At 40.4% G+C, this 26,520-nt stretch overlaps 1 protein-coding gene across 4 annotated transcripts in view; it reads left to right on the top strand.

The window, feature by feature from the left end:
* Window positions 1–491: 491 nt before the first annotated feature.
* The window catches only part of LOC140349222 (reelin-like), a 114,393-nt gene continuing 88,364 nt past the window's right edge, over window positions 492–26,520 (top strand). For 2 of the 4 annotated variants that reach the window (XM_072435495.1, XM_072435496.1), the window contains exons 1-2: window positions 494–957; window positions 18,833–18,940. In XM_072435495.1, the coding sequence (XP_072291596.1) occupies window positions 717–957; window positions 18,833–18,940 (349 nt within the window). In that variant the 5' untranslated portion in view covers window positions 494–716. Of the gene's footprint in view, window positions 958–18,832; window positions 18,941–26,520 lie in introns of all 4 variants that reach the window. The other 2 variants (XM_072435494.1, XM_072435497.1) reach the window with 2 other exon arrangements.

Raw genomic sequence — 26,520 nt, 5'->3', positions numbered from 1 at the left:
AGAGGGAAAAACAACAACACTGAAAAGCAGAGTGGAAAAACAAATGTGTGTGGAACAAGAGGCAGAATTTCATGTTCAAAAACGGGAGTGAATTTGTCCAATACAATGTGAGAGAAGGACCAGAAGGAGGTGAAGGAGGTGTGATCGTGGAGGAGACTGTGTATCAGCGGAAAGACTTTATGTGGGGGATGATGGAAATGTCTAATGATACAATGTGTAACAACGAGACTGCTGTGCTGTTTTTATTTCATTGCATAAGCAGTATCTGTAATATGAGTGCATTTGATTTGGGGATACAATAGTGCATTGTGGATTGAGTGAGTGTTTGGATGGAGAGGTGAAGACAAGAGAAGAGGAGAGGGGGAGGAAGAGATTAAGGAGAAGGCAGAGTGATCCTCTGACAGAGCAGAGGGAGGAGAGAGCTCACAGCACGCGTGGAGCTGGTGTGCGAGCGAGCAGAGAGAGACAGACACAGGGTGGTGGGTGGAGAGAGGAACAGAAGGAGGGGTGAGGTATTTAAACGCTGAGCAGGACAGCACAGGCAAAGCTCTGAACTCCCCGAGAGTGAAGGTGGGCTCACTTAACACCAGAGCCACTCTGACCCCACACTTTTGGACTTAGGACTTTGTGTGGACTCCACTGCTGCTCTGGGACTCTACCTGCTCCTCCCGCTCCCTCCTCCTTCAGCTGTCCGTAGACCCGGGCTGTGAGGGCAAATGGCCTCTCTAAGGGGCACTCTAGGCTGTGCCCTGCTGGCCCTGCTCCTGGGGAGCACCAGTGTGGACTTGAGTACTTCCCCTGGCAGTTTTTACCCCCGTTTCAACCCCTTTTTCTTCCTGTGCACCCACCACGGGGAGCTGGAGGGAACTGGGGTGGCAGAAGGTGGAGGAGAGGTGCTACTTACCCTCCAAATCACAGGCAGTCCCACTGCCTACACCCCGGGACAGGAGTACCAAGGTGAGCCTCATGCACTGTGGTGTCTGCTGCATGTCAACAAGTCTTTTAAATATGTGTATTTCTTTTTGTTTTCTATTTTGTGTGTTGAGTGCTTTATTATAAATCCACAGAATAAACAAATGCACAATATTGTCTTGTGTTGTGTACAGTTCTCTGTGTGGAGTTGCTTTGTTGTTGCTGCGTTTATGTAACTGAAGTGATGCTGAGTGGAGATCTGGTGTTGTATGTGGTCCTGGTGCCCTGAGTGTAGGAGGCTGTAGAACTCACATCCAGAGCTCTGAATGAAGACAGAGTGAACGCACGCTCAGAGCGCTGTTACTGATATACATTAATATTAATACAGCCCAGTGTCTCTAGTACTTTCCCACACTGACGTTAGAGCACCTGCCCTGCACACACATGCTCTGACCTCAGAGTCCATCAGCTCTCAACACTTAACACTGCGGACACTGACCTATGTCAGGGCAGAGCAGGGGTGACATTCTCAGCCCCTGTCTTATTTTAGCACAAGACGCTGTTATCACTCAGCAAATAGTACATTTCAACATCATTTAATTTTAATTTATTATTTATTATGCAGTATACATTTTTGCAATTTTAATCTTACAAAAAAAGAAAACTATCAAACAAAAAACAGGAAAATATAACATGAATGCAATGCAAGAAAATCTTTGAAAATGAGATTTGAGATCAGCCCCTGACTCAGGCACCTTTAAACAGGGGCCTGGCTTGTAAGGATATCATGAGGAGAGATTAGAATAACTAACTGGTGGATGGGAGAGGTTTGTATAATTAGCATTAGAAACGTGGTTGTACTGGGAGGAGGGAGGATTTAAACGGGGCTGTGGCTGCGCTGGGAGAGAGTAGGGGGAGATTTAGCTGATGAGAGGATTGAGCAGATGAGATACTGGCCGCACGGTAAAACGCCCGGCTGCTCACTTTCTCAGTGTTCAGCCTAAGCTCATTGTTAAAGATGAGGGTTTTAGTTGAGTTTGAGATGGTGATGGGAGATAAACACTGCTAAGCTTACAGTACATGTGCCTTTTCAGAGCATTTCCAGAGCATTTCCAGCCTGCGCATATCATTTTACTCTCTCTTTTACCTCATCCGGGCAAACCGTAATCATTTTTATCTGCCTGTCTATAAGCTGCACTTGGGTTGACAAAAGGCATTTCATTCTGTACTTTTTTCCGGCATCACGTTGTATATTTATTGATCTGAAGATTAGAGTTATGTTGTTATAAAACTTCACTTGAAAACAAACTTTCAACTTGAAATATTGCAAAATTTCCCACAGTTACGATTATTGTGAGATTCCCAATTTTTCCCATTTTTTGACACCATGATAAAAAAAAAAAAAGTGAATTCCTTTATTTATTTTCATCCATATTCAGTCGATAAGATCATTGTTCAAAAAGGGCTGTCTGATTACTGATTATTTGACTCATAACTGAAATTATGATTTAAAACAATTACTTATACACTGTAAAAAAATAAAAAAAAATACTGCAGAGAAACCCAAAAAAATTGTAATAGTAATGTTTTGTGATGTTTTTGATTTTAATACATAGATTAGGTCTTGAGTGACAAAATGAGTGCATATATATTTTGAACAGAAGTCTAACTATTGTATTTTTGTAAACGAATAACTGAAATCACAATTTTGCATTTGATTTACTGCACAGTCTTGCAAAAACTTTGCTTATATTTTAGACTATTAATGACATCCCTTTTAGGCTTGTTGTGCATCCTGAAGCTCTGAAATGCATGTGAAGTAGTGGGTGGAAGGCATGTGTTGCTATGAAAAACGGGAGGTTATAAGTTGATTGATGGAAAGTGCATATCAGAAAAGAAAATGTTTGACCCCTTAGTTAGTGCTAGTGGTCTTCAGTGCTGCGCAGGAGGAAAACTGTGCTTGATTTGTTGTACAGTAATTGCGTTTCTGACCCGACCCGCCTGCCTCTTGCTCCTGTTTCTTTTGAATGATAAGGCGCGTGTGGGCAGTGTTGAAGTCCGGATTACCGCGCTTAGCAAGAAGAAGAAAATGGCTAGAGGAGGTTGTGGGTCTATTAAAAGATGGAGAGGCTTGGCGCATCGGCTGGGTCAAAGGAGACGAGATGAAACCTGAGAAATAGCCCGAACTGCTGGAAATAGGAAATAATAAAATTGCGATTGCACAGCCGCATTCAAAGTGCTCAGACAGACAAATGGGTGCAGCCTTATCTCTGGTAGAGACAGAAAGGTCATGACGGGATTTGTCCTCAAAATAAATAAGGCGTAAATGGTTCAGAGCTTAAAACGTGTTCTGCTAGCATCTTTTTTAGAGTAGTTGCATGTGCCTATAGTATTCGTATTGAGAGAGGTTTTCTTCATCAGGGACAGGAACGGCATTTCTCAAAAACGATGATGTCTTAAAACAACTGTCAATAATAGAATTGATTTAAAACATAAGAAAACATTTAATGGAGAGATGGTAATTAGACTGCAGGGAATTATTAATATTGAATTCCCCAACAGAAAAAAGTAAGTGATATGGACATTGTCACTTGAGTTGAGAACATTTGACCTAACATTATTCATTATTTAAGTTTTTATTTATTTATTTTTTCGTTAGTTGGTTGTAAGGATGTCAAGATTATTCGGTTAATCGATAATATTGATTATTAGGAACACAATTTAATTGTAAGAGCCAAGAATAATAACTATGAGAATCGTAGGGTGCAACAAGTAAGTGAATAATTTCAGTTAAATTTATATACCAAAAAATGGAAAACTACATGTAATTTGTCTTGTGCCAATGTCATTACTTTTTCATTCAGAAAGTTTGATTTCATGAAGTCAGTGAGGCATGCTGATCCTTTAATGTTTATTGAAAGTAAATGAAGGCTCTCACTGTTGTTTTTGGTTACAGTCCCAACAATCATAAATGATCCTTACAACTGTGATAACCATAACACTAAAATGTGATAATGGGACATCCCTAGTTGGTGGTGATTGCTCCTTAAAAAAGAAATGCACCGTAATGTCACTCTGTTGCTGCATTCATCTTGTCACTTACACCACTCAAACACCGATAGAACAGACCTCCTAAGACTCGCCTTTTAACCTCTGACCCCAACTTGTGACAGCAATACTTTGTAGCCTGCTCCTGTACCTGCTGATAAGATTCAACGTAATCTTCTTGTTAGTTGCACTATACGTTGTGTGGCGTTATCTTTGTAAAACACCCATCTAAGTCTAAAACATTTATAGTGCACTAGGCATCGGTCAGTGAAGCAACAAAAGACTGGCCTAGTTTCCATGCAGACGAGTTTCGGGGCGCATGCAGACGCCGGAGAGGAGAGTAAAGAGCCAGACGAGAGCGGAGGGGATCGGGGCTAATGGTTTAATAGGGCCCTTCTGTGAGCAAAGCAAAGCCAATATGTGGATAGCACTCACAATTTCAAGTGGTCCAAAAGCCACGCATTCATTAGCTTCCTCTTCTGCCTTGCCGCCTCCCGCTGCTTTGTGCGAGTAGGTCACTTCGTCGAGTGGAGAGAAGTGTGTCAAGCTGCGTGTTCGGGCCCGGCGAGCGTGTTTGGGTGTTATGTCTTTGTGGACGTTGAATGATGATCGGAGAGGCTCAGATATGGCCATTTCCTTTTATATGCAGAAGCAGATGGGCGAGAAATGAGAATAGATATTCATTGGACTTCATCTTTTTGTCACACATGCACGCTCTTAGTGGGTGATCCATCAATGACGTAACGACGCCGGCTGGGACAGGCAAATGTCCTCGTGCACGGGCTATTAAAATGCTTTGTTGATGTGACAAGATAGCAAGTATATAGGAGGTTAAGAGATTTGAAGTGTCAATCATACGTAGCGCAGCTTTTCGTGAGACAAGGTTGTGCCTCCGCCGCTAACTGAGGGAAATGTGACGCCCGGAGAGTTGAGACGGCACAAAAATGCTACAGTCCTGGAAAATTGATTCTCTGCATCACAGCATAGAGAATGGCCTCAGATAACAGTGACATTGTTAGCCTCTGCCAGATTGGTGCCAAAACGGTGCCAACATTGTGCCACTTGCAGCTGAAGTGGCTAAAAACGAAGGCAGCGGATGGACTGGCGCCAGGCAGAGGTGGGCAAGTGTGCCAGTCTCATTTGGAAAGGAAACACAGCGATTCTTTTAGTTAAATGCTCCTCACCAAGACGGGCTGGTGTCATTTAGTTACATATTTGCAATTAGGCAGATAATGGTTTCTAGCTCTGGGAATATAATGTGAGTTTATCATTTGAGAGTGAATTTGCAAAAAACAGTTACATTTTCAGAAGACTTAGAGGCTCTTGTTGGTGAAGTTTAAGTTTTGTTTGACATGATGTTAATACAGAATACATAACTTTCTATGCTATGAATATGTATAGACACTAAATTAAGAGTGTGCCATCTTAATTGTGATGTGCATCTGCTTCTGGTAAAACCCCAAATACCTAAAAACATGTTCCCATACGTCGTTACTTTATAGTACTTAAATTTGTATTGATTCCAAGCTTGATTTGTAGCTTTTTGTTTGTCGATCTTGGATGTTTTATTTTAGTTTTAGGGCAATCATAGTGAAGCTTGTTTGGGATGAGAGAATACACTGGAGACACACCTCCCCACAGTGCATGGAAAGATTTTATTGCCACAAATTTCCCTAATTTCTGCCTCTGCCTCTTTGAAGTCTACTTCCAACAAACAGACTGCCTGTAAACACAATTAAAACATTTTTCTCTCATTATGGGTTGAAATAGCCGGCCTGCTATGTTTAACATAGGAGCGGTGTCTATGTAAACTCATAACAAGGCTGCAGTGTTGAGCGTCTTGGCCTGAAGCTGTTTAAACTATGGGATGGGGCTTTCTCTCTCATCTCTGTCCTGGACCAGCTCTTATGGTGTGGTTTCCCAGCCTCTGTCGCTGATTGCCGTGTCAGCTTTGCCCATGGCCTCTTCCTTGTAGAGAATGGGAGCGTTCTTCATGGATTGTGTTCCTCCTCCTCCTCTCTTCGCACCGGATCCTCGTCCTGGCTCTTGGTTTTGGAGGGTGTAATCCCTGCTGGGGGGGCAGTGTGTCGCCTGTGCTGATAGCATTCAGTTGGGCCGTGTAGTGCTCCAGTGGACCTACTACAGAGGCCTGGCTGGTTCTGGAGCCTGGGAACAGTGTGTGTGGCTCAGCTTGCGGATTAGCCCGGCCCTACCCCCATCATCACCAGGCTCCTTCAAACACACAGGCCAGAGAGACCCAGCAGGCTGGCACAGGCAGATTACATATCCAACACATATCCCTGTTCAGGGGGGACCGCAGTGCCTAACAAGGGGGGCGAACGCCCCCAAATACATGATTATTACAATGGTAAAACATACAATGGTCCTGTTGCTCCTTCTGAACAGGTGCACTGCGTGTGACCTCAGGAGAAAAACCACACTGTGGCTAAGACATCTTTTGAGACTAAGATGATGCCTTTCATTTGTACTGGAGGCTTGAAAAGCCTCTCAAAGTGCTTCACTGTGGTCAGTACTCACTCTACACTCTGTTGTAGTAAGTTACTTTAGTCAGCAGCTACTTTGGGTAGGCTGTCATTTGGTGCCATCGGCCACTTTGATCACCAAAAATCACTCACTCACTACTCATAGAGAAGGTGGGAGAAGTGTCTTCCCCCGAGGATACAACTTCATGCACTTGTTCCAAACTCAGAAGGAACTGCCTGGCAACCTTCAGTCTGGAGGATGAATGGACTAACCTCTGAGCCACGGCCAGATATTAAATGATGTATAAATATTATGTTTTATTATATCGTTTTATCCAGACAAACTACAATCAAAATCACTTTTGAATATAGTTCACAACAACAACTTGATTTTTACATCAAAATTGGGGTTAAACCTGGAACTAAACCTGGGCTAGACTAGGACTAAACAAGGTCTAGAACAGGACCAAACCAGGATTTAACTAGCTCAAACCAAATGCTCTTAGAAGTACATTATTATTACAGATATGAAACTATGGGATCAAAATCCATATACTATCTCTTCACAGCACTGAGGTTACAGTGGTGAGAGTGTTCTGTGTGTGTGGGGCGCGTCTGATTAAGATTGGGTGTCGGGGGAAATGCTCCACATTGATCTACTGCAGTACGGAGCATCTCGTCTTTCATTACTGCAACAAGCTTGTTAATTAGAAATCAATCTCTGCTCTTGGTTTTACACAGCCTCTTTACGCCCCTGATGCCTCGCCTCCTTAACAGTCATAAACACAAACTAAAGTCACATTAGAGGCACTGCTTACAGTTAATGTGCCATTTACACACTTTTTCATAACAGTACTAGAACACAACTTAAAGGTGGAATGGACGATTTTTTTCAGCAAATTTTTTTATCATATTTCCTCGTGGCGTGGATAAATCATTAGTCCTGCCACGTATCAATGATAAAACGCACCTACCGCTCACCTGCAGCCGCGTGCGGTTCGTCCCCACGTTTCCACGTGCCTAAGCGCATGGATCTATCATAATATAGTTCCCTCAGTGTACGGGGCAAAATGAAGACGGAGAAAGACAGTTCGAGCTGACGCAGAAGTGGACGGAAATCTACGGGAGACGAACGATGCGATGCGCTCCGTTGCGCTAATAAACAAACGCACATGTGTGTTGTATCAGTCCGCACGGGGGAGTGCGCATGCGCACTTCCGCCTGAGTTCTCAAATCGCCGAAAATCGTCCATTGCGCCTTTAACTTACAACCTAATGAAGCAGCAGTACATAATGCAACTGTTTGAATCTGCTAACATCTTTGTAAGAGGTAGTGGTCGTATATTGGGACTGTTGTTGGTCCACATCATTTGCATGCCAACCAGATGTTTGGCAGGTGATTGTGAGCAGATGGTGAAGGAGGTACAAATGTTGTTGTGTTGTAGGTAGATTTCCTGATGTGGTAATTGTTTCTGACAGCATAAACACAAGAGGGATTATTTAAGCAGCAAAGGCTACTTTGCATCTTGTTAATTGCTCTTAATTGCAAATACATGACAGCTTACATAATTATGAACTCCTTTGAGGACTGATGGGGGCTACAGGTCAAAATTGTAATGGAAAATAAGTTTTTACAATACATTCACATAAGCAGTTCTTGTTATAAGTAATTTACCTTATTGAAAAGTAAGTTATTTAAAAATACAATAAATAAATAAAATATGTTTTCTGACATAATTACTGCTTTGCATGTGTGTGTGCTTGTTTTTTAAAACACAATTATAAACTATGGTAGATTGATCACATTTTTACTACATGTTTGTCGACAAGGGGTTCATCAAAGTTTACGCCAGGCTTTTAGATAGAGACCCGTCTTCCTGTATTTTGGACGGGGTATTTTAAAATGTGGACGGGCATTTTCGAGTGCAGGGACGGCCATTTTATTAATAAATCTTAGAAAAAAAGGGAATATCATCATTAAATCGGTCTGGGAAGCATTTGACAATAGTCCTTCATTACAGTTTACTGTTTACAAGTGAAAATCTGCATGCTGCACGATGATTGGTCGACAAAATTTGTGTGCTCTGATTGGCTACCGAGCCGTGGTCCGGAGAATGCAGAAGCGACTTGTTTTTTCGCCTAGTTGGCCCCCGTACCCCCGGACAAAATTATTTGGACGGGGTGTTTTCAAATCCTATCTAAAAGCCTGGTTTACGCTCGATAGTGGACATCAAACTCATCTCATTTTGGTCTATTGTCTGGAATGCTCAGTGCAAATCAACATCGACGTAATGTTGCTTTGGATTGTTCTCGACAGATGTGACTTTTGTTGTCCGGTCTTTAGTCAGTGCTTATAGTGAAGTGTACGGACCTCGCTCATGGAAAGGCAGTGACAGATTGACTTTGGAGCAGCTCACTCACGGAGCCGTCTGGGGCGTGGGGGGGGGGCACCAGCTGTGGAGAAAGGCTAAACAGACTGACACAGGGCTGGATTGTGGCCTGTGTGGGCCGGGCTTGACCCTGTTGTTCTTGCCCAGACAGAGCAATGGGATGTTTGACTGGGACGCTTTGTGTTAGATCTGATAAATAACTTTGAAGATGAGGGAGTGTTTCAGAAGAGGTTCATTCATTTCTAAAACATATTCAGCAGGTGAATAACACGCTCCATCATGGAACATGTTATTGGGTGAGATTAATTAAGTACCAAGTCAATATTTTGTCTTTATAGGTGCTCTATTTAACATTTCTGTGGAGGGGTCTCACACCTGCTTGTCTCCATGGAGATATTGCTCTGCCATGAATGTTTCACACTATGGCATTAAACTTGAATATCTTGAATTTAGTCAATTATAGGTGTTTTTATTTGTGTACAAATCTCTTGAAAAACATGCATTCTTCACAGATCTGACCTGTAACTTTGTGTTCCTGTGGCGTCACCTGCTCGTCATACCCAGACATTCTTGGCAAAGCAATTAGATCTCCATGGAGACAACAGAGGTCAACATCCCGAAACTTACAACTTCCACCTTTAAAGTAAATATAAGTTGTCAGAAGCCGGACAAAATAGTATTTGAAGGAGTCTGACATAGGAGCCAAACTGTAAAGATTATATGGCACTTAGCATTCATATTTGAAATTGATTATTTATTTATTGATATTTGTATGCTGTTGAAGGGTTTTGCAAATCAGTGTCTCATTTTTATGTGTGCATAAAACTGAATCTGAATAATGCAATGTTTTGGTTGTGCAAATTCATAGTAGTATTGGTCATATATGAATAATTGTATGGAAAGATTTACATTTTTCAATGTACATTAGGATTTTTGGTGGTTTCTTTGTGTTATTTAATCTTATTTGGCTCCTAACACATCTCAGCACATTTATGGCTCTGCTTTTATTGCTTGGGACACGTTTTAGTTGCAATTTTATTTCCAACAATTGGTGCTTAAGATATGAGAGGAGTTTTGTTAATAAGAGTTTTTTGTTTTGTTCATAAGAGTTCTTGTATAAAGAGTGTTTTTTTGAAACTTCCTATAATCTGTCCTTTCCTTCTGTATCTACTGCGTTGTAACAACAAAATTTCCCCATGTGTGGACATTAAAGGATTATCTTATCTTATCTTAAAAGAAGCACTAAAGAAGAAACGATATCCTGTTCTTGGCTTGAACCTTGTCATGAGCCAACACATGAATACAATTATTAGAAGATGCTGTATCTCTTTTTATAACTTGGATTATTTCTTTGATCTCTTGGTGTATCTCTGCTGTTCATTGAGGAGAGGGAATGTTTGTGTTGCAGCGTCAGCTTTGGGGCTAAGTGGCTGTTGTCAGGGTTTACCTGACTCAGGCCTATAGTGGGATAATCTACAGAGTGAGCATACATTTTCTCCAGGGTATTTTGTCTAAAATGTAGATCATTGTTTTACACTTTGTTAAACTGTAATACTGATCTAATAGGGCTTAGTAATCGGAACAGGTCCATTGACTTCCTGTTCAAAACTGCAGAGCTGAAAGGCCCTGCCCCCTCAAGGGCCGAAGGAGGGTCTAAAGACAGGGGATTCTGGCACATTATCCATTTTCTAATTTCCTATGAACGTTGTTTAATCTTTTTTTCACTGTTGAGGCAACTGCTGTTGATTTTGGACATTACAAAAATAAATTGAATTGATCTGGAACAAGATCTGGAGCTGGGCCCCCGAGTGCTGCACTGCAGCGGTCACTGCTCCTGAGGAGATTCTCCAGCTGCATTGAATCCCTCAATGGGTCAAAAGCAGAGGACAAATTTCCCTACGGAGACAATAAAGTTTACCTTAACCTCAGCCTTTAACTTTATGATAAATTATGTCTGTCACTCCTTATCTGTGGGTTTGAATTCAATTCAGTTACATTTATTTTTGTAATGATTTGAATCACAACAGCAGTTAACTCGAAGGGTTTCAATCACATCACTTTGTCCAGGATCCAATTTTGAGAACTTTTGATATACTACACTGAGTAGTCAGTGGTAACCTTTCTGTACAAGCACAATACGTACATGAATTTGTTTATACCTGTATTGATGAAACTCACAAAGGATGAACTGAGGATCAAACAAAGGAGGATGTTGTGCTCAGGGGCTTTTTGTATGGTTCACTGTGACTGCTGTGATGATATTGTGTGATTCTTGTTTGCGGTTGATGTTTTGAGCAGCTCTTCCTGTTCCAAAGACTCCTATGGGAGACCAATGGTCCCAATTTTTCATTACTTTAAAACCCATGGATTGCCGCCATACAATGTAAAGAGAAATAGATACATTTGAATCACATAAAGATGAGCTCGATAAAGTGTGATTGTGGAGCAGATTACACGTGAGGAACACGATGCTGCAGACGGAACGGCCTCTTCACTTGTGTTTTCTGCACGGCTGTTGTCGGGTTATCGCCAAGTCCACAGGCACAAACACCGCTAGCATTAGCTCTGACAATAGTACCTACATTATGGACCGATTTGACTGGTATGTTGTCCTTGATTGTAAAAGTGCGTTACTTGGTTGATCGTGCCCAGTAGAAGGCTAATGGATGGTGGGGTGCCTCAGATTTAGAGCTTCACAGCAGCAGATGGCAGTGCCAGCAGGCCAGGATGGTGCCAGAAGGTTACGCAATGGAATGATGCTTCGAAGACCTGACTGGAACACTACATGCCACATATATGTGCAGAAACACTCGGCCCACACACTCAGCCAAAACCAAAGAGAAATATGCATACACATAGTTAACTAAGTGTGATTTAAATCATTCAATTGTTTGTCTTTGTTGTGGGACATGAAAGTCAGTTGTCTTTTGTTTGTTGCAATTGAACGTCTCAAATTTGTGAAATTTACAACCAGTTTCATTCTCGTTTTAGTGTTGATATTAGTGCTTACTTATACCGTTCACTACTAATATTGCTTCTACTACTACTACTATTACTATCCCTTTCTCTGATAAGATCGCTTCACATAATTTTTCTTATTACCATTAGGGTCTGATTCAGTCCCTGACTTTAGACATGACACAATGGCTATTTTGTTTATATAAATGGGAATACAATTTCATTCATTTATATGTTAGTTTGACCCTGTAAAATATATAAAGTGATTTTTTTAAGCCCTCAGGTGAAGAACATTTGAGAAAGTGGACATCCCGACTCTGGCATTAGAGCTGAGGACAGATGGGACTTGAGCTTCCCCATGGTCTGGCCTCTATTTCCTGGTCCACTATGGGGCATGTGTGGCGGCCAGTGGGTCAGATGGTCATCTCAGTTTAGGATGGAGCCAGGAAAACCTCCAGCCATGTGGGATTGCTGAAGGGTGCCTGCCGCTTTACAAATGGCAGTTCATTGATAAGATTCCATTCTGTGATTTTATGATTTTATATCATGACACGAAACCATGTTAACAACGACATTGTATACAGCGTTTCCCAGGGATTTCTATTGAGGCTTTTGTTGCTGGTGCAATTCTACAGATTTTGTATTATTTAGTACTATTAGATTTAGTATCTAATCTTCATGGAAGGTCCGCCACCTGTTTGTCTCCACGGAGATGTTATTTCTTTGCTTGTAATGTCAGACCAGCATTGAACTTATCTATCTCGGGTCATGGAAACAAGCAGGTGTTACAGGTAAGATCTGTGGAGAGGCATGTTGTTCAAGATATTTTCAGCACATAATGAAACACCTACAAGTTTAATGTCGTACTGTGGAATATTCCAGCCCTGCTTGTTTTTTAGACTTTGAAGCTACGTTATCATCTCTAGTTATAAAAAGCACTGTATAATAAAACAGTTACTTTTATTGCCTCTAATGTTGGATGGGCTTTTATTTTACAGGATTTGCGAAACATAAAATTCAGTTTTTTGTATATTTTTATTTGGTGTTTATGTACTATTGGTGGTGTGCCTCTTCAGACTCATATATCTCGTGTTTTGAAAGGCTATGCAGTGGGTGTGGTGAAAGCAGACCGGTGTTTGTAGAATACACTGTGAGCAGAAAGGAGCTGTTCAGTCCATGCCAACCATGCACAGAGACACCACACCTTCAGCTCAACGAACCCGCCTCAGGTTTGCTCCCATGGGTTTACTTTGAATGAGATCATGGGGCGAACTATTTCCAACTGCTTTTCAGAGTCACTTTTACCTTATTGAATTTGAAGCCCAATTATTAAGGTTAAATCAGATTATATAACAATAAATGTTAACCAAAACATACACACAAAAAAGCTGAGCTGATACTGACGTCCGATTACAATATTTGTCTTGCAGATTTTTAAACGGTCAACAGATTTTGATAAGTGACATTTCACAAATTGACTTTTGTAATAACAACGTGTATTTTTCTGGGATATAAAATAAATAAAATAGATATGATTTGCCTAATTTCTATTCTATTTCTGTTCTGTTCCAAAGACAAACTCAGGACAAACTGAACAGGAAAAATAATGGTGCCAAATCATGGAAATATGTTTCAATATTGTACCAGCACCAATATCTGGGGAAACACAACGATATCTTTGATGACAATATATCAGTAGTATTGGAGGATGCACTTTCCTCATGTACATTCCACATGGAAATGAGCTGCATGGAGGGAAGTGGAGAAAGTGTTGGCAGAATTCATTGTTTGTGCGGTTCATCCGGCTGCAGATAGAAACAATCCCGCTTATTTCCGGGCGAACTGTCTACATAGTTACAGATCTTTCCCTGACATGGGCAATTGTGTCTGTCTGGACGCCGCACGAGGGAGCGTGTCGGGAAAGTTATGAAATGTTGCAGCCCGGATGCCACCAGATACAGAATATACAGAAGGATATTCTCTATACACATACATTATTGTAAGGTTTACTATCAAAGCTACATAATTAAGAGTGCTCTTGGACTCACATCTAAGCTACAGAGAGCACTCTCAAAACCTGGCCTAAAAACTGCTCCAACTGCTTTGTCTATTACAAAATCCAGCCGTACTCGTTCCTATCTGTGTCAAACACCTCCCGCTGCAGTAGTCCTCTCCACCATCACTGTGTGCCCGACTGGTCACTCACAGGAGCAGCTCCCAGTGCTCGCCTGCAACTCTTTTAAAGGACAGAAATCTTTCTTCCACACTTACAGCAGACACTTAAATGATGTCCCCTGTTTGAGGACAGCTCTGATCCCCATTTCAAAAAGGCATACTTTTCTGAAAGCTACACTAGTCATTGACTCATAGATACATTTACATTTTAACAATTCTGGTTAAGATAAAGATGAACCATAACCCAGCTCTAAATATGTGGATTTGTGTTTTTTGGTGTGTTGTGAGACGTAACATTTCTCTTGGTGCGTCCAGAGAAAGTGTTGAAAGACCCTGGGCACATCAATAGTTGAACAGGGCGCAGTTGTGTGTGTCTGTAATGAGCCTTACCACATCACATCATCAATATTACATGCTCCGGCTGAGGCCAAGGGAGGTGCTCTGCTCTGCTCAGGCCTAAAGTATGAGCGCTGCATACAGTGGAATTAATGCAAAGGTGATGTGTGAACTGCACTGGCAAACACTGGGCGTCTGTGAGATGTGAGGTCAATATGTGAAGGTGATTTCAGACGTTTGTGGGTTATGGGCCAAGGCACAGCTGATAGTGGGATAGATACAACAACATTGGCCGCCAGCGACTCTGAAGCTTGACTGACAATGACAAATAGATTTATATTTGTTGTGAGTAATGTTGGTTTGTATGAAAAGAAATGTATATTATTGTTGTTTGAATTCACTTTTTTCATCAAGTCCTCGCAATCATCAATTTGATCTATTTCTTCATGAAGTTCAGATATGTAGTATGTTATTCTCAGTTTATATGTGGCCATAAAGAGCATAGAATATTACAAAGGAACTGCATAAAATTACATTCCAGTTCCAAAGTCAAGTCTGTCTTATTAATTTGCTTGTTGGTGTACTCAAGTTTTTTGTTTTTTGTGACAACATGGGACAGGCAACGTGACCACACACAAAAAAGTTCAACCCTGATGACAATATTTAGACAGTTATTTCAGAAATGTGCTAACACTGCTTATGAATGTCGTGGTTGAGGTTCAAGTATCGCACAAAAAGTGAACAGAATGTAAAAGGAGTCACAAAAGTAGAGAAATCTCATACAATTCCTACTACACTGCACATTTTTTAATATGCTCTTTTTCTAGCGTTTTATTTTCAATATTCTAATGTTTCATTGCTCCCAAATAGGATTGCAACTAACATTAGCTAGTCAAGTTATTCTTTCTATGTTCAAGATTCTTATTTTATTTTTTTTCAACCAAACAAATGTTGAAATATGGCGACTGAAGGATTCAACAGACAATTTTAATTTAATGTTTTTTTGTGTTTTTTTTTTGGTGTTTTAGACCCGTGGTTCCCAAAGTGGGATATAAAAGATATCAGTTTAACGTTATGACACAGTATTTAATATTTAGGGATATTTTTGTACCACAATAAATTAAATAAACATAAAACCTGATTCAACACTTTTTGACATTTTAAATGACCACTTTCAATTTTATTCTGCAGTGAGCGTCTCAAGCTGGTTGCGTGGTTAATTTGGGGCTCCCGGCCTGAAAAGTTTGGGAACTCCTGTTTGAGACAATGTGATGATTTTAATTATCATCTAGTCACAATTATTTCAATTAATCGTTGGAGAAAAATAATATAGTGATCCCACACTATAACGCGGTTCACTTTTCACGGTCTCGCTGCTTCACGGATTTGCATCATGCATTGTGTTCTGCATTCTGATTGGCTAAACAGTCTCTCCGCGTCTTCTCTACCTGTGTGTCAATAACGTTATGGATTAATATGTACACGTACGTAAAACCGCTTGCCAAATTGAAGTTTGCGAGGCCGGTGAGAGGGGCGCGTGTGAGCTTCAATGTTTTATGGAGTATTTCATTGTATAATAACTGTAAAAAAATAAAGGTTTCTACTTCGCGGATTTCGCCTATTGCGGGTTTGTTTTGGAACGTAACCCCCGCGATAAACGAGGGTTCACTGTAATACAAAAAAAATCTGTATATTGGAATCACTGTTTCTTATGGTTTGGAATGGTTTGCCTCTTTGTGCAGATGAAAGATGATTGCTGAACGCATATTGAATGATTAGTGTTCATTAGGTTTGTGTATTATTGAATTGTTGAACTTGAAGTACTCGTACCTTCTCTTTCTCTGGACGGCACGGACAGCTCTCAGAAATGAAGTGTGGTCAGGAATGTTAAGGGCTACCATCAAAGGCCTCCAGCCCACTCTTCAGATGTGTCTCAGCGTGAAAGTAACCTACAGGTGATTGGATCTGATATCATCTCCTCTCATTGGCCCATTCGTTCTGCTGCCCTCACAGCAGCCAGTGAGAAAAGCCCGTTGAAAACCATGTCTAAATAATTGAAGATCTTACATTTGTATTGATCAGGTACAGCCCGGCTCTCCAAACCCTCTCCATCTTTGGTGTTTTTTCCCCCCCCCTTCTAATGTAACCTTATGGCCGCGTGCTTTGCTTTTCTTATTCTCTTATTCCCTTTACCACAACATCAAACGAACTGCAAGTACACCTCTGCCAGAGCCCAATATGAGAAGTGGAAAATGTAAGAGAGAGCGTTTTTATTATCATCCTCAAATGGAAAAAAAAAGGCTGGAATGAGCACTGAATGAACAGGAAGAACAGTGTGATATGCAGTAATGAGTCGTGTCGCCGCGGTGACATGTGCAAATGTTCATGTAGTAATCCAACTTAGTGCATTAAAGAGCTGATTTAGTCATGTAATGTAAACACTGATAACAACAAGTGTGAACATAATCATTGGTTGTTTGAATGAAAAGGCTTTCTCCCTTCTCTGGGTCACATGATGTTAGGGGCGCTTGGAGCAACATGCATTGAATATGATAATGCTTCGGTTGCCAAGCAAAATATCCACGTTTCTCACAATGCTTCCTCCCCGACATGCCGTACAATCACACTGAATTTTATGGAGCTTAGTGCTGTCTAGGCAGCTGGCAAACCTGGAAATGGATCAGGGGCCGGGCTGTTAATGTGATGTGGTGGTGTGGTGGAGTGATTCAAATAAAGTCTTTACACAGATTTTAAAATGTAATGTGGATTGCAAGAAAAACGATGCAAAATATGCACAGTATTATCTTTTATTAAGGAAACTGTTATACTATAACTAAAAATGTTTGACTATACTGTATATTTTAATGGTGTGAGAGTTGTATTAGTGGATCCATGTCTTTGTTGTAAGAGACGATGTTTTAAGAGTGTTTTTGGTCTCCATTTGAAGCGATCACCAACCAAATGGAACCAATATTGTTTGGAAATCCTATGAATATTCAAACCACAACATAATTAGGTCAACTGGATTTTACTTTTGATAAAGATATTTAGATCATTTTCTGATGTATAGATGATTTTCTAATTTTCAGTTTTTATCTTTCTTTTTAAAATAAAGAATATATAGCTCAGTGGATCATCTTTGAATGCCCTGAAAAGCGCTATATATATTTTTTTGTATTATTACTATTTTTGCTAGTAGTAATTTGAATAGTTCTCTATATCCATTTGATTCACAGACAAGTTTTTGCACCCTGTCTGGAAATCATGCAGAGGCTCATTGAATTCATATCTGGGGCTCGGATATGGGACAAGACACAGGAATGACTGCGAGATGTTTGAACGCTGCGAGACATTGTTGTTTTTATGTGAAAATGTGTTAACGCAGACAGAGAGACTGGAGCCGCACAGGAGTCTTGCCCACATCGTAACATGCAAAAACCCCAATCGGGACGACCCACAGACGAGCCGCCATTCTTACTATAAACAGAGCCTGGCCATTCTGCAACCCACAAAAAGAGGGGGATTCCTGGGTCAGGAAATAACTGTCTTTGCCTCTCCCCACCGCTGAGCCTCTTTTCCCTCTGAGTGCACAAGTGTATTTTGGGGGTGTGTGTGCTGCCTTTGAGCGCGAGACAGTTCCTCCTCTCAGATCTGTCTGGCTGGAAATGGTCCAAGAGTAGATCCGTGTTTTTTCCCTCGGTGATGCTCAAGGCGCTGTGGTCCTGTCATTCAAAGGCTCTTGTTTACACGGCGGATCAATAGTTAACGCGCCTCCGGATGTACAGTTGTGGGTTTTTACACGGCGATAACAGAGCCAGCTGCTGCACGCCGTGGAGCCGCGAGATGAAGACAGGTTAAGCCACTCTCTCAGGGCGGAGACGCTTCACCCATAAGTCTCTTTTTAATAACTTCAGGGGAGGAGGCCCAGACTACACGATCGTTATCTTTAGATTGTGGCTGAAATGATGTTACTTAACAGCCAAACCCTCTCCAGTAAATTAAATGTAATTGTATTGTTTAAAACGCTCTTGTCTTCAAAGCATTTTGGTGGTGATGGCTATTTATGTTTAAGTTTACTACTGAGACTATTACTTTTAATTCTTTTGCTCATTTTCATGATTTGGTTGCTTAGTTAGCTCACTTACTTTGACAATACATACATGTTTGACCATATAAAGATGTTTTTTAATTTTTTTGAAATGGTTGTTACTTTGTTTGGTATGGAATAATCTTCTATTAATTTAGAGTAGAAATAAATCACAAAAAGTTAATATAATAAATATATGTTTGATTGTTTTTTGTAGTGAGAAGGATTTGTCGCTTACTGTAGTATAAGCATTTACTCCTGGGCAAGTGTATTAAAAGCGTCTCATTGTTTGTAGTTGGCAGTATTCTTTAGTCACCTGTTCTTATCATAAAACATGGTTTCTGTATTTAGAACAACTCAAAATGATCCTTTTTTAGACAATTGGAGACTTCCAAATACGAATAATGTTATTTTAATATATTTATCATTTCTTCTGTTTTCCAGTAACCATCTCCACCAGCGTGTCATTCGACGGCCTGCTGGTGACCGGCCTGTACACGTCCACTCCAGTCCAGTCTGCTCCCATCCCTGCTCCGGCTGCCTTTGGCTTTGGTAAGTCCACTAGAGATACGTCCACACACAGACTGCTTATAGTGGCCTCCTCACCCACACTACTTCTGCCAATATCAACTCCTCATTAAAGCCTCAACTTTGCTTTTCCTCAGAACACAAACAAGACTTTAAATACTGCAAACAGTATCTTAGCACTTAGCACAGCAAGCGTGACCCGGCGCAGTGATCCACATCCGTTCCCAGAGAGGGTCAGGGAGCACTTCCTTGGCCCCGTTGTGACGGGACATGATGAATGATGAGGGGGATGATGTGGTTTAAGGTTGGGCCAATGAATTATTATTAATGTTGAAATGAAAAGAAATGAATGTCTAATCAGGAACAATGAGGTTAAGAAAACTCTGGTGCTTCTATGAAGGAGAACAAAGAGAAGTTGTTTTGGACGTGGCAATGGGGCAAATGTCAGAAGTAAGTCCAATGCACAAGCTGAAGTATTCATGGGTTTGAGTTTCCTGTTTATAGGCAATATCTGAGGACTTTTGGTATATTATTTATTTGGTATATTACATAGCTTTGAAATGTCAATTGCTACGACAATGATGCTAGATTTGCATTAGTTTAGGAGTTAGGTGATGTATCTTATAACTCAATTTATCCACTTCGCAAGTCGATGTAATCCCTTATTTGTCCAGGAGTCATCTGTCATCTGTGTAAGAAAAGGTTTCATTATGACATCAAGACGTTTTGGCTGCCATCCTAGAAGCCATTTTCAATCTAAAGGTCGGAGTAGCTAGATTTGTAGCAAGCCTATGAGTGGACTTCACACTGAAACTTGCCTTGTTCTTACGTTGTATTTTAATTTATCAAGGAAAATGCACATAAAAAAACATTGAGCTGCACAAAAGTGGAAACATGTTTGCGTCACGTTATATCAACAGTTTGTCCTGGTCTTGTTATTTGCTAGACTAGATTTGAGTTGTTGCTGGACTCTATCCTGATATCTATGTGTCTGCGGCGTGGGTTATTTTGAACATATTGTGAAAGATGGTCATTATGGGTAAATTAGACCCCCCAAATCATCTATCATCTATCAACAACATATAAACCTGCAAAACACTTTTGTCTAAATCTTCTTAAAACAAGTTCTGACATGAAAATAAATCTTGTATTCATTGTTAATGTTTTTCAAATGTGGTTTATCGTGCGAACTGTATCTAAATTACACATCTAATCTTATTACACATAAATGGAGCAAATTCACACTGCTCTCAAGAGATAGTTTTCACCCAATCTCACACACTTTTTGTTGTAAGGATAGAAAGTAACACTGCCCACCTCCTCCTTCATATTGTTTCAGTATTTTAAAATGTTACATCTGAAGAATTGCATACTGTCATTTATGAAAAGGTCCTGCGAGAACAGAGTTTGCTGGTCCAGAACTGTTACCACTTATCCTGACTAAAACAACTGTTCTTCACATAGACCGGCTCTTGGAACTGGCAAGGGATCCAAGTCAAAATTGCATCACCTTTATTTCACTCTCATTAATTTCAAAAGTTTTGAGGGATCGCTCTTGGGAGTGATCGGTGCAGCGGGTGGAACCGCAGATTTGTGACTGCTGTTTTTGAGTCCGCATTCAGTGACTTCTTCCCTTACGCAGCGTGCAATCAGCCTGTCAGTCTTCTGTGTTGTTCCTGGATTGTCTCACAGTAGGAATAACCTTTAACGCTACATAAACATTCAATTTGGGGAGATAAACCATGCTTAAAAGGGTCCAATGAGGTTAAACAAGGATTCTTGCAGAGAGCTCCATCTGGCAGTCCATGTAAACACTGAACATTGTAACAGAGTGACTAATGTGTAAACAAGATATTTGGGCCGCAATGCAACATTTTCTAATTTTCCTATTTATTTGCATGATCATCACACTCACAATAATAGAATCGGAGTGAATAACATTATTTTGGGGGAAATTTTGCTAAAAGACGTTGTCTTTTTCAATCCAAAAATATTATAATTTACAAAAACCAGATGTGTGAGCTGTTGGTTTGGGGCCATGTGCCTGACAGATGCATCGGTGCAGGAATGAAAACCCACTGCTACTAAAGACCGCACACAAAGGCAGCGGATCAGTTTCACAGTTTATGGAAGCTAATGAAATAATTGTATACGTACGGGATATGAAAAAAATACACTTTTTGTTGAGTAACAGATTAGGAGTAAACTGGGATTAGAAACAGAACTAAACCTGGACTAGACCAAGTGTAGAACAGGACCAAACCAAGTCTACGTAAAGGTTACACTCAAACCAGGACCAAACCAAGACAAATATGAACTCTCTCTTTACTTGCATATACTATAAAAGTATATAGTACATTAAAGGCACAGTATGTAGTGTGTAGTGTGTAGTATGTAGTATGTAGAATGTAGTATGTAGTATGAAAGTCTCCTGCATAATTCCATGGAAATAGAAAGTTAAAACCATACTTTCTCCATAGATATGAATACGTTTTATGTCACACAGTGAAATATTATTGCAACATTTCCATAGAAACAAGCAGGAGTCAGGTTTGTGGAGATGCAACATTGCAACATTGAATTTTATTAACAATGTTACGTTACATACGCATTTGAGCATCAATTACTTTCCATTTTTGATGGATTCATTTCAATGATTAATTACAGTGTTCAAGTGTTATTTTGAAGTAGCAGTACTCTCCCATGATGTATATGAAACTATAGTGAGTCGACACTGGCTGATACTACTGTTTGCACTCTGTAATTTTGTACAGTGCAGTGGAATCTGTAGAAAGGAGACGTAGAGAAGTGTCTTTGTGGTTGGGTTTTGCGGTTGTTGTGGCACTCGCAGACAGGAGGACCTCACACCGGGCCCCAACCTCCCTGTGGCTGTCACCCGCTGCTGCTCTGTGTGGAGAGCTCATAAAGCCAGTGCACTGCCTCCAGCATTCATATGTATTCAAACGCATATTCTCCTCCATTTTTGCTCCCCCGTTCCTCCGTCTAATTTCCCTCTTTATTTGCCAGTCATAGGATCTCCTTCAGACACAAGTGACAAGACAGAAATAAACTTTTATGGGCGTCCACTCCCTCATGTAGTTCACAATAAATCTGGCATCTTTTAGGAGGGGATTTTTTACAAACTTGTCAGAACGCGACTCCCACTCATTGTCAAATTAAGTGACGTGTTTTGGAGCCCTGAGATGATCACGACAGTCTGGACAAGTTCATTTCCATAGACAGCTTTGACTTTTGTTGTGAAATGTCTAGTCTCTCCTGCTTCTTCTGGGTTTAAAGACTTACCACAGAATTGCATTGCTCTGACTGTAGTGGTGGATCAGACAAACATGAGCTAAAAACAACAGTGAGCGGGACAATACAGTAGTGCCATTTGACCATGAATGCCACAAGTATGTTGATGACCTGCCTCAGGGCTGAATCATTTCGAGCGCAAGTCTCAGATAAGAAAACATGTTGTTGTGTCGCCTCTTTGAAGGTGCAGAATATGTCAAACTTTCTGTGATTTTCAATGTTAAAGATGCACTATGAGCCAATTTATCTACATCAAGTATTTTTGTTTTACCTGGAGTGTTCCACAGTTTGGCATAGGGTTGTTTAAATATTGAAAATCAGATATTAATCAATACAAAACTAGTATCAAAACCTATTTTAATGAGTATGGATACTTAAAAAAAACATAAAAACAGTGCAAAATGTGACTTTTCCTGAACAGTTTTCGAATAATCTTGAGTTTTATCTGAACTACTATAAGACCACTTGGTAACATAAATAAAGTACTATTATATTGTCTTTTATTGTCTTATAAAAGAGGTTTGGCATTCAACTTCTCTATCTCCAAGGAGACAAGCAGGTGATACCACTAGGCCAAGTTAGATCCGTGGAGGGGCGTTCTCACTGTCAGAAAGCATGTTTATCAAGTCTTTCTTATTTGATTTTGCATAACTTTCATAGCATAACTTTTTGCATCACCTATAATTGAATAAATACAAGATAAATACATTTATCTGGAACATTTCAGGCAAAGCACTAACTACTCCTTGTAAATAATCAGGTGCCATAAGTTACATGGTGAAGCATCACGAACTTCATAGTAATATTGTGGATTATTAAGTCCTCTCAATTGACAGCAATCATGTCTTTGGTAAAGAATCATTTTCCACTTTAAAATGATTAATCTTCTGTTTGTTTGTGCTGACAGAGAAGACAATGAACCTTCTGCCAGTTTTTGTTTCCTGTGGATAGGTCCAGTAATTTAAAAAATATGAACCATAAATCAGGTCAACAAATCTGCAATCTGAACAACAATTCTGACCTGCTCCAGCTCAATTTTATAGTATTCCTGCCCACAATCTTATCAGTAAAACATCAGATAAAATGGACAAAATCAGCAATCGAAGTGGAAAAGAAAGTTGGAAAAAATAAAAAAGGATTATACATAGATTTTGACAAAATAAAGACAAAACAAGTCAATTCAGGAGTAGAAGTTGTTAAATATCTGGATCCACTGTTATGGAATGGCATGTAACTGTAGCTGTGCCATTGCTGAAAGCTCGCAAAGTAGTCATTGATAGATGGCTCGTTCTGGGGGTGATGTTTATTTTGTCATTAATTTGCATATTTGTATGTATTTACAGGGCGTTTGGTGCCAATGCCCAACCCAACGTGATGTATCTGGCCGTCTGACAAAATAGACAGCTTAGCGACAGGGACATGTAGTAGGCACGTGTCCCAATGACGGATGGGCTCCTGCTCGCACACGCCGATTAGAGATGAAACCTGACGAACCTTGACCTTTGGGGGAGTCTAGTCGAGGCGTGGAACCGGCATGCAATCACGGCGCGCACACATCCGCACGAACCGCCGCGCTAATGGAAATATGTCGCAAATGACTCCATCGCGGGCCGCGTTCTTTTTGACGCAATTACGCATTCAAATGTAGAGGCGCGCACGCTCATCCATCTCCGGGCTGAAGGTCAACTGTCACCCGCCCTCGTGCCACAAAGCCAGATTGAATGTCAATCCGAATGTCAGACGATGAGAGACGGCAGCTCGTCGTGTCAGTATTTACACAGACAGAGCGCACAGGTGCTGCTAAACACATCGCCAGCTCAATGCATTTCCCACAACATCCCGCGAGGCCTCCGAAGTGTGCCTGCGCATCGTGTATATACCCCATCCCTTTGTCGATGTGATACGAAACAGACTTGTGCATTAGCAGAGAGGATAAAGAGAATAGAAAAGGGTGCGGGGTAAGAGAGAAAGGGGGTCCCGGCGGGAAGAGGAGTTGTCAGTCCCGGGGAGACTTCAAACACGGAGCGTTTCCTGTGATCAGCGGGCTTTGTGACAGCCGCCTGACTGCGCTGCTTAGACGGTAGTTTCATTTGCGCACACACATACCGCCCGCTGCCATAAGAACTCCACTCCCTCAGACTTAACCACTCAGAGCAAAGCACATTAAAATTCTAATGACACGCTCACATGGAAGTCTGTGTCGGTACCTGCTCCGTACTGTAACCTTCATGTTGTGACTTTACCAAGGTGAATGTGACGCTCCAAACTGTTGCTTTGGGACTTTGCTTGTTTCTTTGCTTCATGGTTTTATTTACACCTAACTGTTCAACGCAGGATTAGACCTTGGACTGAAATGATCCATCAAATTACATCAATATCAATTAATCGCCTCTTTAGAAAGATAATACTTTTCTCTCTCTCTCTCTCCTAAAATGTAATTCCCGATAATAATAATAATAATAATAATAATGGTCATTTTACACCTTCAAACCAATCTTTACATTTTTTTCTTGTAAACTCTTGTATCTCTCACCTCAAGTTCAAAGTAAAGTAGCTCTGTACAAACTCACAAATGCAGTTTACCCCTTGTTTGGCAGAACCCTTTCTCCTCCTGTGTCTGTAAAATGAGTTTCTTTCACTTTTAGCTCATCTGCCATAATAAAAAAAAACAAAAAAAATATGCCATTACCTTTCTCAAGACCTCTGAGCTGGGCAATTAATCAGAATATCCACAGATCGATATCGAGTCATGTGAAATCTTCAACTATCTGGGAGGGTTTTTTGAATGGAGAGTTGATCTACAGTTGATCCTTATGGAGCAGAGGTCCGACTGAGGAGTAGTAAGAGTCATTCGATTATTATTTGTGTTTAATAGAAGGCACAAGTCTGTATAGTATGTTCATGAAATCATCATTAAAAGCCATTTTTACTTTGTTTTTGGAATGACCAAATAAAATAAAATCAACACAGGATCTACAGCTCCATTCTTGCAAGACTAGTTTTCCATATCAAAATCAATCATCATTTGAACTCCTTTTTCTAGGTTGTAAACTTTGTTGTTCTTTTGCCCAAAGTTCACATAGGTATAAGGTAGTGCTGGTAGTGACATTGTTGCTAATAATGATGATGATGATGATGATGATGATGATGATGATGATGATGATGATGATGACTTATCCAAGCCATTATTCGTTCTCCGCTCGCGTCTGAATCACCCAAAGGCAGATCTCCCGCCGATAATGGATTCATTATTGCAGAAGATGAAATGAGTTGTCAGGCCAGGGTTATGTATGGGAGGTGATTTGTGTTCTCTGCGGCTCACAGCAAGATCAGAGTTGAAATTGGATGAGTTGGCTTGTAGTAAATCTCCCTTGCTTCTTTCTTTGGTACAGGATGTTTCCAGTCACTGACATCTAGACTGAGCTTTGGGTTTGTCCCATCACAGCAGCCCCCTTTCACCACCAAGAAGACATACAGTAATATATGTATGTTAAAAACACAACATACAAAAAGAAAAAGTTGCATTTTGAGTGATTCATGAAGTAATCTTGTTACTTTGTCTCACATTTGAGGCACTATTGTTCTGACATTCCTGTTTTACACTTCCGCTTATCTTTGCTTACAGATTTTACAGGTGATGTATATGGGATTCAACAGCGTCACGTAGTCATTTTGGTCATTTTTATATTTTAAAACTCCACTGCTAGTTGCTACCGTGACCTGTAATTATCCATAGGTTGAGAGTCAGCATGGTCCGTCAACAAAATATAAAATAATCTAATTTCATCAAGTATGTGATAGAATCTGAAACATACCAGAACAAATCAAGTTTTTATTCAGAAAAAAGCTGTAAAATTCAAAAACCTTGATGACCTCAAAACTGCACTATTTGTGTATAAAATAAAAAAATGTTTCAGAAGAGGGATAGCATTGCATTTCAGTTGTTGTTGTTGTTGTTGTTGTTGTTGTTGTTGTTGTTGTTAATGTATGGAAAAAGCTGGGCCAGGGGTTAAAAAGTGGATGCTGAGAGCAGCAGTTGAATATGCTTCTTGTAGTCTACGGACATTGGAGATTGTATGTTGTGCTAAAGGTATTAGCCGCTCTATATGTTTAGTGTAATTGTACAAGGAATAGGTGGCTTCTGCCTCTTCTTTATGAACATTAGTATCATTATTTTATAGGAAAATGTCTAAATTAGCTAAATAAACTGAAAAAAAGAAAAGACATCAAATGTCTGCTTTGAACTAAGATGCTTCCATGAAAATGCATAACACGTTTTCTTTCCTTTTTTC

This window comes from Eucyclogobius newberryi, unplaced genomic scaffold (assembly GCF_026437365.1).
Source record: "Eucyclogobius newberryi isolate DKJ021-1_F unplaced genomic scaffold, fEucNew1.0.hap1 SCAF_7, whole genome shotgun sequence".
In the NCBI taxonomy this organism is placed as follows: domain Eukaryota; kingdom Metazoa; phylum Chordata; class Actinopteri; order Gobiiformes; family Gobiidae; genus Eucyclogobius; species Eucyclogobius newberryi.
Note: the sequence above shows the minus strand (reverse complement) of the source record. Positions and strands in the feature narration are given on the sequence as shown.